This window comes from Lynx canadensis, chromosome C2, assembly GCF_007474595.2.
Source record: "Lynx canadensis isolate LIC74 chromosome C2, mLynCan4.pri.v2, whole genome shotgun sequence".
Taxonomy (NCBI): Eukaryota; Metazoa; Chordata; class Mammalia; order Carnivora; family Felidae; genus Lynx; species Lynx canadensis.
In genome coordinates this window covers 117,444,525-117,457,167 of record NC_044311.2, presented here as the reverse complement: position 1 = coordinate 117,457,167, position 12,643 = coordinate 117,444,525, and the positions used below count along the sequence as shown (strand labels likewise).

The window sequence follows — 12,643 nt, the reverse complement described above, 5'->3', positions numbered from 1 at the left end:
AGAGAGGAATGAAAGAGATATTGGTAACTAAAGAGTCATTCAGGAATTGCATGCCATGCAAACTGGAAATACAGAAAAAGGCAGTTTCAGGAGGGTAGAGAGTGCTTGTGATAAATTTGGTAAAATAGAAATGCACATAAAACAAAACAAAAAAAAAACAACCCACACATGCTTCATCTGATAAAAAGTAATCTACTGATTAGTAAGAAAAGTAAGAAATCATGTATTAGACTTGGTTTTCTAATACACATAATTTTAAAATATGGCTTTAGTTTAAATAAGTTCTCTCTCAATTTAATGATAGAGGAGGAAATCCTGGTATCTCTTTTAATTTACTGTTTGTGGCTTAAGCATTTGGGCCATGTTTCTGGTACCTGGGTAAACTTGCTGGATGTGGTCAAATTGCAGGTTGAGTTGTTTTTACAGGATGTCAATAAAGCTCTTTTAAGATGATAACATTAAAAATTAAAATTACAAACCTAAATCATCTACTATTTGGGCTTTCAATCACTGACAATCAAAATAAACTTGATTTCTTTCACTGGAGAAATCATTTTTACTTCTTACATCCCACCATAATTCTTTTAACTTTTTAAGATTGGAGATGTGAAAGGGGCACTGGCGTGGCTCAATCGGTTAAGCATCCAACTTCGGCTCAGGTCAGGATCTCATGGTTCGTGGGTTCCAGCCCTGCATCGGGCTCTGTGCTGATAGCTCAGAGCCTGGAGCTTGCTTCAAATTCTGTGTCTCCTGCTCTCTCTGCCCCTCCCCCACTCACATTGTTTCTCTCTCTGTCTCTCAAAAATGAATAAATGTTAAAAAAAAAAAAAGGATTGGAGATGTGAAGAAATTTTGCATGAATGCCAAGAAACCTTGTGAACTTTATTATTATTTCTTTTAATCCTGGATAATAAATTATGCTATCTGCTTTGATTTAGTTTGGAGAGAAAAAAATGAGAATGCTAATGGCTTTTTATATAGTCAATTAATTACATTTGAGGCAGATACCAGGAGGTTACTATAAATATTCCTGCTCCTACAAACTTTGTTTAGATTTAATGTACCAAATACCTTATTAATGTCACCGAAGAATCTGTTGCTCTGTGTTTTATCTCTGTGCATTCATTGTGGAATGCAAACTTTATTCCTTGTTTTTGTACATTAGCAGCTTAATAGAAAAGTGTGTTTGATATGATGTATGAAGACATCTAGACTTTTTGATGATTGTCCATAATTATGTTTGTTTCACTTAGGACTTATGATATCAGTTCTTACTCCATTCATTTCTCTGTCAATTCAGAAAGTTTTAAAGAACCTGTCAGGGTTTCAATAACAAAATGGTTTGGAGATTCTGCTTACTCTGACAGAGGAGGTAGAGAAAATTGAAAATCTCTGTTGAAGTTTCTTAGCACTTACTACTGAGTCTGTTTGCACCTTCTGGAACTGCAATGAGTGCCTACATTTTAATGAATTCAGAAGCATTTCTTTCCAGTTGTTCTTAGACTGAAAGTTCTTTGAGGGAAGGGGCCACGTCTTGTTCTTTTTTTAGGAGCATCATGCCTTGAACTAGCAGAGTATAATTCTCCATGAGATACTTATTGAAAGAATACTTACTGAATGAACCATTCCAACTGTGCATGCTTAGAAAGTAAGCTCTGGAGAGAACATACTTTATGCTGTCTTTGAATCTACTAGGTCTTTCAGACACAACTTTCATCTAATTTGAAATGAGCACATTTGACATTTAGGTCGCACACAGTTGCAACAAGCTAAGACTAGATCCACCTGACTATCATTAAACTAATTAATGAACAGATGAGATAAGGTAATATTTTATATGGTAGTTGAGAGAATACCTTTCTCTTTTATGAATTTATGATGAATATTGTGTTTCTGACTTTCGAAAATCAATTGCCTCACATACCTATAATAAAGCAATTTTTTTTTGCATTTAGGAAAATTTTCAGCATTTAGGAAAATGCTGAAATGGTTTTGTTTTACACACCTAGTACTTAGATGCCTCCTCCTTTAATTACTGCACTGAAATTACCAGGTTTCTTACCTTGAATTATGAAAAATTTACTTGTTTTCCCTGAGTTTAAAATGACAACCCTCTATCACCACTTTGCTCTTAGCAGTTGCATACCCATGACTCTTCAAACCAGTGAATTTATTTTAATAAAAGAAATATGCCACTAATAAGTAATAATGTAAATAACTTTCAAGTGAATTAGACAGATACATTGTGACAGCTTTATAATGGCTATAAAACCCTTGATTTATACAAGTTTCTGTGTCTTCTCACCAATTTATATAACAAGTTATGGTAGCATTAACACAATGCAGAAAAACTCTCCAAGTTTGCCTCAAACTTCAGTTTGAATTTAATTGTTTTATTTAGCAAAATACTCTTGTCACTGACAAATGTTTGAGTGCTTGGATCAAGAGCCCCAGAATGCTGCTTATCAAGTGTGCAGCTAAACAATTTGAGCCTCAGTTTCTTCATCCATAAAAGGGGAATGATAATACCTACCCTTTAGAATTACCAATGAATATATACTTGGCCCATTGTAGAGTGCCTAGCGGTGGGTTAAAGGTATATGAACATCCTTGCTATGATTAGTCATCGACGTCATTGGAATGTGTGATCTTTCTTACTTTCTTGTTTCATCTGTGTTAAAACAGATGTGACAAACCCATCCGTTCAAACAGCCTCTCTCTTACCTTAAACCTTAGACCTTAGAGACATCTGGCGGGAGAGAAAAAGTCTTTAATGAATTTATATATCTGCCTATTCATTATTTATGCATTGGTTGTCTACCTTCTTCCAAATAGGGTTTTCCTTTTCTTTCTTTTTTTTTTTTTTTTATTAAAAATTTTTTTTTTCAACGTTTATTTATTTTTGGGACAGAGAGAGACAGAGCATGAACGGGGGAGGGGCAGAGAGAGAGGGAGACACAGAATCGGAAACAGGCTCCAGGCTCCGAGCCATCAGCCCAGAGCCCGACGCGGGGCTCGAACTCACGGACCGCGAGATCGTGACCTGGCTGAAGTCGGGCGCTTAACCGACTGCACCACCCAGGCGCCCCAAAATAGGGTTTTCCTTTTCCAAGGAGACTTCATTTTAAGTTTCATTAAGCTTCTAGCCTATTTACTCACAGGTGTTATTTCCTCTATTCTCATATTGTTAGCTTTTATTTCTCTTCTTCTGAACATCAGTCACTCTTGATTTTTCCCATCTAGTGTTTGACTCACTCTCTTATTCTTTCTAGCATGTTTTTTTTGCTGATTATTCAAAAGCAGCCTTAAAATTAGAGATGGACATTTTTATTAATTGTAGACCCAGAAAGGCTTTTAGATTTTAACTGATTTAAGATAATATAGTTTAGGAAACAAACAACAATAGCAAAATAAAATAAAAATTCTACATTTTAAAAATGTTAAGCCCAGAAGTTTTTCACTGTGTTACATCCTAATATTCACCGTATAAAAGACTAGCTTAGGTAATTGGGGAGGTTATAACAATAAATAATACTCTTGCCTTGAAGAAATCACGAGTCAAAAAAAATAATCAAGTAAGCAAAAATATTTGTCCAACCATTCTACTTGACTCTGTATACAACTAACTATATCTCTTTGATTTATTTTAAATATTTATTATGTACATTTAAGAATCACCCAAATAGTAAAAAAGGCAGTGAAGAAAACAGTATAAATTGTATGAAGTAAATGCCAAATATGCTTACATGAATTACTATATGATATTACTGGAAACCTTCAATCAAATTATGTCAATGTACTATCTAAACAGTAATTAAGTAAAACGTTTTTTAAAATACGAAAAAGAGAGGAAAACTAAGGGAGTGTATTTGGCTTGTGAGTTATTTAAGTATTGTAGTTCATTTTTGAGTCTGTATAAAAACAAACAGTATAAATTTAAACCATGGATTTGCATATTTAAGATACTAAAAAGAAATGTGAGTTCTTTGTTCTGTACAAACTACAAATCAGATTATTTTGAGCAGTCAGAGACAATTTAATTGCAAACATATTTAGGAGAGATATGACTGTTGTTAAACTTAAGGAGTAGAATGAATTCATGTGTAACTATTGAAATACCTCCTAATTAATAAGTACAAGTTAGATGATCAGCAATGAATCACCGTAAAAGACAAAAAACATGGGCGGTTTTATAAATGTTGGTAACATTATAACACAGGTTTACAACTAAATGAGAATTACAGTGTGTTAGTAAAATATGAATTACTTTACCTTGTATGGGTTAACTTTAGTTGTATAATCTTGCCAATCCCATTATTCAAAGAGGAAAAAATAGTAAGACATTTCTTCTGTAAGTAGGTCTTTTACTACTTTTTGTCTTGACCTGCAAGGCCATTTTGCAGGTCAGTATGAAGATATTTTCCCAAGGTTTTAACCTAGTTCACATCATCCCTTGTCAAATAGCTGCAGGGTATTAGCTTTTACGATTTTTTATTTAAGTATGCTAAAATCTGTGAACCGTCAGGTACTTTGCCTGGTCCAGTGTCTCAAAGGTGGAAATAATAATTTAGGCAACACCTATATGCCAAATAGATACTCTTTGGGCCACACAAATAATTTTTCCACTGAAATTGTTTGGGAGCCTATCTGTGGAAAAATATGGATTGAGCTTCCCAATACAATATTTACTATGGGAACTTAAGACATAGGGAAAAATAATTTAAGTTGCAGAGAATAAAATAGCTCTAATTTTACTTGAAAGAAGTTGTTTCTGTCATTGCATTTTCAGTCTCATTTTCAAAGGAAGATCAGAACATTGTTTTGTATAACACTAAGTATCTAGTAAATGTAAACCCCTCTGAAAAGTGATTAGAATTTTCAAAGGAAAAGACACATCTAAGCCCATTTCTCTGTGAGAGATGGGATATTAGATATTTTGAACATATGAAAATTATAGTTACTTGGCAGCTTAATAAATGTCACCTTGTCAAATAGCTCATGGATCTGGCATCATAATTTACAATCAAGTAGTTAAGTTTGAAGGAAGTCTTGAAATTTCAGTTCTTTAACTTAGACTACTTTGGGGTTTATATAGACAGTCTTCCTCAGTTCTGATTTCCTGCATGCCCTTATATAAAAGAAATATTTTAAAGCTGATACATAATCTATAGCTTTTGTCAAGAACACCCATCTTTAATTTTTCAACCTGGTTTTCTTTCTAGCTATTCAGATATTATCAAAGCTTCTAGATTGTAAAATTTGAAGAATGCGATATAATTGTTTTTCAGAATACATGTTATGATTCTAAAAAGAGATAATTGATATTTCATTAACTTTTCCATATTGTTTCATTATTTTTAGTCAGCTCCTATCAAAGGAAGGGAAATCCAACCTTATGCAAAATAAACTGAGAAGTAGATCTTTTTCTCCCTCTTGAGATACATAGATTCTGTGAAAGGCATCGGTAATAGTTTCACAGCGTTTGGTTTGCAAGTACAGATTCGTTGTGCACTTTCCACCTTCTTTCCTGTGATTTCTCCCCCCCCACTTCTGTCTGTTTGGAGTTTTGACAATCCCTTATTAGTTCCAGAGTAGAACTTATAAGAGCTAATAAGGGTTTACATTACAGCTCTGACAGCTGGCAGTAAACTTTAATAGAAAGCAATTGGGGAGAGAAGTTTAAGTTTTGATAATATTTGATGAAAGTGCTCCTAAAGTAAGAAGAGCCATTTGGAAAGAATCATATGACTAGAGAGACTGCATGTATGCTCTGTTCTTGTAGCTTCTCATCGTCCAGAAAGCGGACAAAACATCCTGTTGGCAGATAACTGTAATCACTTATGGATGTCTCTTTTAGGGATCAGAATCCAGGATAGGAGAAAAAAAGTAATGTAAACTTTGGTCATGTTATTTACCATTATCCCGATAGTCCTCTGAGATGTGTTTGATTGTCCTTTAGAAACACTACCACAGTGTGGACTTCTAGCCAAAGATTGGTTCTGTGAGAGGAGACCCGGAGATTCCAAGGGTGAGTCGAGATCGTGAAAATCATGCCCACTATGAGCGGTCGCAGACTTTTTGTATTATAAAAAACACAATTAAAATAAGAAGTAAGGATGGCTTCTAATAGTGAAAGACCCTCCATGTAAAATATTTCTGAATTCTCTGTTCAGTGGTCAGCTACAAAGCCACAAAAGGTTAAAAGTGGATGCTGTAATTGAGAACAGCTGCTGCTTTTTGACATGAAGACTCACTTTCAACAAGAAAAGAGAAAGCATATGCTATGGGATGAGAGAATACCATTCTTGAATTAATGCATAAAGAGCATGTAAAGTTTTGTGAAACTCAGAATAGAATCTGTATATATAAATGGTTGGAAAGGAACCTTTTTACTTCTCTGGTAGTTATTAGAGAAGAAAATGTATATTTCAGAGATTTGGATCCATTTGCTGTCTATCTCATGCTGCTATATTGAAGGTGGAATATTTCAGTCTATCAGTCAACATGTGTAAAGGTTTTATGGCATCCAGAATTGAATTGATTAATGTGCTGAACTTGGGGGGAAGGACAATACATTTCTTGCTCCCAAACATCTTGGATTCTAAAGAGTACCTGAACTGAATTTATGCTAAAAGGAAGCAAGCACAATATCCATAAGTTCATAAGGGAAAAGAAATGGAGTAAGGATGAAAGATGAATATTGCTTAGAGATTCATAAAAATGTGGTGCTAAGAGGTAATAAATGGAGAGGATTCAATCTCTATGGAGTTAAATATTCCATCATTATCCATTTTCATCAAACAAAGCCTAAAGAATACCTACTATACCAAGTATCCACTGGAAATATCACACAAAACACAACAGAAAATGTCCCTGCCCTCAAGAAAGTTAGATTTTAGTGGAGACATCAAGGAATCAAATGCTAATGCAGATTCTTTCTGTGTGCCACCCATAGAGTTTCAAAGTGTAGACTGATTTCTTCCCCCAGGTGATTTTGCCTCTAAGGAACATTTGAAAATGTCTGAAGAAGGTATTTTTGGTTGTCACAGCTTGGGGAGGGGATTGCTACTGGCATCTAGTGTTTAGAGGCCAGAGTTTCTGCTAAATATCGTATAATGCACAGGGAAGCCTCTATAACAATAAATTATCCAAGCAAACCATGTCAAGGTTGAGAGACCCTGGTCTAGAATAACCCCTCTTTTACATAAATATAAGTTAAGGCTAAAAGGTCAAATTACATGTTAGCAGAGCCTAAATAGGAAAAAGGTCAAATTACATATTAGTAGAGCCTAAATTGAAACCCAGGCCCAAGCATCTCATGATGGTACCTCGGGCCTTATCCTTTCTGGGATTCACTTGGAATTTATTTAGAAATTTATAAAACTGTTAAAGGCATATGAAATCCTACTAAAGGCATATGAAATCCTACTAACTACTTAGATCATTAGAAAGTGATACTTCTGCAAAGAAAAACAAAGCTTAGATCCTTTATGTGAGAGAAACAATAACGACTTCAGGAATATTCACATGAAGGTGGACATTTAAAACCAGTGGAAGAATGTTACTTGCATAGAGCTGGAAAAAGTGACTGACGTTCAGTGGCTGGAATTTGGTAGTGCACGAACTGAGAATGTGAACAGAGTAGTAAAAGAGATATCAAAGACAAAGCATTTGGAGATTGAGGGTGTTTCCTTGAGCAAAGGGTTCAGACAGCTGCTATGGAGTTAGTCCCCTTTTAGGCTACTCTGATGTGCTGACATGACATCAAATCTGACATTTGGTTCTCTTTTTTCTGTAATGTGTTACTAATGCAAAGATGACAGGTAGGTGCGGTTATTTAGTGCACATATTGTATTAATAGTCTTGGTATAAAAAGTTCCTTGGTTCTAGTTCTAGGACTGTTCCTCTTTGATACGAGAGCAGCACCTCAATATCAGCCGTTTCTGTCCTCTGGCGAATATCTGAGCCTAGTGCTTTATTTAATCCTCTCAACTGCCTCTGAGGAAGGTGCTGTCTTACCCTCATTTCCCATGGGAGGAGATTAGAGGTTGTAGCTGGTAAGAAATGAGAACGGAATTTGAGTGGAGAGCACATGCGTGTGACCAGTGTTCCCTGGGCCTTCCTAGTGAAGAGGGCCAGGGGGAGTAAGGAACCAGAGGCCCACCAGCCTAGCCTGTGTTTGTAGAAATAACCTGTGAGACTCAGGGTTGTAGTTACTGTAAGGATGCTTTTGAGGATGCTATGCAATACTTTCCATTCTGTTTCCTCAGAGATATCTGAGACCCATCGCAAACATTTCTTTCTGGCTCCCATGCCAGAAGTGCTGTGTTCCTCAGGCTACTGCCTTGTTTTCACTTTTGGAAATTGATTCATGCCACGATCATGGTATCTTGTGTGCATTCTCTATAAGAGAGCACAAGAGTTATGTCTTCCTACATCCTATAAATAGTTATACCCCAGCAACATTCTTTTTTGATACTAAACTCACATTTTGTTTCATGTGAAAGGAGAAATCTGTTTAGGCAAGAGTAAAATAAAAAAAGGATGTTTAGGAATTTAACTGCGGAACAGAGGGCAGGTTTGTTTTGTTTTGTTTTGTTTTAATTTTAAATTCTAGTATATTTGACATACAGTGTAATATTAGTTTCAGGTGTACAATATAGTGATTCAACACTTCCTATACAACACCCAGTGCTCATCATGACAGGTGCACTCCTTAATCCCCATCACCTATTTCACCCAGTCTCCCAAGCATCTCTCCTCTGGTAAACATCAGTTCTCTATAGTCAAGAGTGTGTCTCTTGTTTTGCCTCTCTTTTTTCCCCTTTGCTCGTTTTGTTTCTTGAGTTCCCCATGTGAATAAAATCATATTGTATGTGTCTTTCTCTAACTAACTTATTTCACTTAGCATAATATACTCTAGCTTCATCCATGTTGTTGCAAATGGCAAGCTTTCATTATTTTTTATGGTTGAATAATATTCCATATCGTATATACAATATGTATATCACTTCTTCATTCATCTGTCGATGGACACTTGGGCTGCTTCCTCAGTTTGGCCCTTGTAAATAATGCTGCAGTAAACACAGGGCTGCATATATTTTTTGAATTCGTGTTTTCACATTCTTTGGGCGAATACCCAAAGGGTATTTGGTATCATAGGGTAGTTCTATTTTTAGCTTTTTGAGGAACCTCCATAGTCTTTTCCATGGTGGCTGCACCAGTTTGCATTTCCACCACTAGGGCAAAAGGGTTCCTTTTTCTCCACATCCTCACCAACACTTGTTTCACAATTTTATTTTTTCCCTGTATATTCCCTTTGTGTTCTATTCTTCATCTTTTAAAAAAATATTTAATAGTAATCTGCTGCATCCTGAATTGTACATATCCTGTCTCAAGGATAAGAGGTAAATACATTTGAATTGCCATTTATTGATTGCCAAGTATGTACTCAGTGATTAATATACCATTTGATTCTCAACAAAAGCCTTACAGAGTAAATATTATTAGCCATATTTACCAGGGTAGGGCTAAGATAATTTACTAATTTGCCCTGTGTCACAATGCCAGGTTATAAACTGAGATCTAATTCTGAAACCCAGTCCTTCTCATAATATAATAAGCTAACATTTTTCTTTTGCCGATACTTTTACAAGTCACAATAATGTGTAAATAAGCAAATTCTTGCAGCCAAGGATGTGGCTAGAGAATTTGTTTTTTAGTTTTATTTTATTTTTTTCATTTTATTTATTTTGAGAGAGAGAGAGGGAGAGAGAGAGAGAGAGAGGGAGAGAATCCCAAGCAGGCTTAGGTCAGGACAGAGCCTGATGTGGGTCTTAATCTCAGGAACTCACAGCCTACGCTGAGATCAAGAGTTGGACCCTTAACCAACCAAGCCGTCTAGGCACCCCTAGAGAATTTGGTTTTTAGAGTTGAGAAAAAAGATTGGCATTAGTTATTTAAAGAGGCAAGAACTTCGTATTCATTAACATAATCCTTTCCTCTTTTTTCTCAGTATAGAATTGAGTAAGACTATAATGTAAAAATGTTTTAACAGGGTATCTGTGGCCTTTATTTTCCGTGCATGTGGAACTGAGTCACACCTCTAATTACCTCTGCTTCTATTTCCATTGCCCCTGCTGTTTCTTAGGACATGATTGATGGGAGATGATGGCGAGTGGGGAACCAGGACTCAGAAAACACTCGCTATGTGCCCAGTGTGTATGTTTGCACAATATGCTTCATTATTAGTTTGACAGATCTCCAAGTGGCAGATTGGAAATGAATTTTGGAGATGGCTGACATATCTGCTACACATACTGGATGTTTTCAAATCTCATAAACACAGAGATATGTGTGTGTGTGTGTGTGTGTGTGTGTGTGCGTGTGTGTGTATGTGTGTGTACACGCATACATGTAAACATATATGCAGGTATATTTATATATGTGGTGTTTGTGCCTATAGACATATGTGACATGTACATATATTGTAGGCACATATAGAGATGCATATATGGATACATAGCATATATATATATATATATATATATATATATATACATGTATACACATACGTTAGCACTGTATACTTAGCATATATACATGTTTAGTCACTATAGTATGTATCCTTATAAATGTACTTAAACATCTTTCTAAAAGAAATTAAAATGAGTGAAGTATGGATTAGAATATCATACTGAACTGTAGATGATGTTGGGCTGCTGCATACATTCTTATATTTCTTTTTAATTGCTTTTAGAATGAAGCAACACACAAAATAAGTTAATAAATATAGAATGCCTAACTTTAAAAATTTAAATAATAAATCTTTTAGGTAAATAGATATGGCTTAAAATGTACATGATTCCTACTATTAATTGATTCCTACTATTAATATTAATAGTATTCCTACTATTAATATTAATAGTATTCCTACTATTAATATTAATAGTATTCCTACTATTAATATTAATAGTATTCCTACTATTAATATTAATAGTATTCCTACTATTAATCAGGTTGTTTTATATAAGGATCATATGTGAAACTTTCTTTGAAAATGTTATTGGTGTCATTGATTACAAAGTTTTGTGTTGCTCTCAGGAATGTCTTAATCTTTTAAACTTTCCAGACTATAAAGGCTTACATAAAGTAACTATTTCATTAATACAGTAAAACTCCTTTAAAATGTTGATGTTCAAGTACATAAATAATTCCCAAGGGCTTTTACTGTACCTAGTTGTTATGTTTTAGTGACACGATATATGCTGCTTTATATCCAAATCTGTTGTAATGGTGATGGGTAGGATAATGGCGTTCCATTAATGCTTCAGTGCAAAGCTACTGGGGAAAGAAAGCTAGAAGTAAAAGCAGACTATATCCTTCATAACGTTGATGGTTGCTCTTATTAGTGATGAAAAGGAAATGAGAAAATACATTGGCTTGCCTTTTATTAAGCACAGTAAGGAAAGCAGATGAACGTTTGAAAGCTCATTGAGCTGCCATAAAAAAATTTAAACATTGTTCATATTGGCGAGTAGCCAAACTCATGCTGTAAACTCCAGACAAGGGTCAGCACTGCAGAGGAATTGTCAGCTCTATTCATAGAGGATAGTTTCTGTACTAGCTTAGTCCAGTTGTAAACCTGAGATTTACTCGGCACAGTTGTGGGATTATATTTGTTTTACATGACTTGATACACATCTAAATCCAATAAGATTCCTTAGCATAAGATGATGGGGTTGCTTGATTTTATACGCTTGAATCTTGTTAAAATCATTAAATCATTTATTTCATATAATACTATATGTGTGTGTATACATTTGTGTGTATAGACCTAGATCTAGAATATTTTTAAGAGAGTTATCAGAGAATAAAAAATAAAGCAATAAAATGTTGATAACAAATCTGATACTAAAATATGGATACTAAGTTTTTAGGCGAATAAAAAACTTTGTTATTGTTGTAGATTGTAACCTTTCTAAAATTAGCGGCTGTGCTTTTTGCTCTTATATGAATCTTTTCTGAGCCTAGTTCAAAATCTGTGTTTAATAAATACATATTTTTGTGTGAATATTCACGGCTCCTTTTCTTACTAATATTTTTGCTTCTTTATTAAATTATGTACTATATCAATATATAACAGGAAAAAATGAAGCAATAGTAAAACGTGGGTAACTTTCTTGAATGAAGGCACGTATCACAGATATAGGAACACACATACCTAGGTATTTGTTATACCCTCACCTTTTTTATTTTAGAAAATAAATCACTCCTTCTTCCTGCACAAATCGTTTTCCATAAATAAGCTTTATAAAACAGAGACATAATGTAAATATTTGGCTGGTCAGCCATATTGGCTGACTGGACAAAGTTTTGTTACTTTCAAGGCGGATGACTTGAAATAGGTAATTTAACAATAAAATGATAACACAAATTCTGCTATATTAGTTAACACTTTGTTTGCCTCACACCAGTTTATCGTTAAATATTTTTTAACTTCCTTTTTTTTTTTTCGTTTTTTTTTTTTTTAGAAGAAAAGCTCCAGAGAAGAAGTGACAGGAAATTAATTGCCTTAATTTCTGAAGAAAGAAGTGTACTAGAAATAGCCATTAGTTTATATTAAGGATACAGTCACACTTAT

General features: G+C 34.6%; 1 protein-coding gene across 1 annotated transcript in view; it reads left to right on the top strand.

Annotated features, from left to right (window-relative positions):
* Window positions 1-7,728, top strand: part of LOC116738297 (ephrin type-A receptor 3-like) — a 111,096-nt gene extending 103,368 nt beyond the window's left edge. Inside the window, exons 4-5 of the mRNA XM_032594593.1 lie at window positions 5,960-6,028; window positions 7,574-7,728. Coding sequence (XP_032450484.1) covers window positions 5,960-6,028; window positions 7,574-7,728 — 224 coding nt within the window. The remainder of the gene's footprint in view (window positions 1-5,959; window positions 6,029-7,573) is intronic.
* The last annotated feature ends 4,915 nt before the right edge of the window (window positions 7,729-12,643 follow it).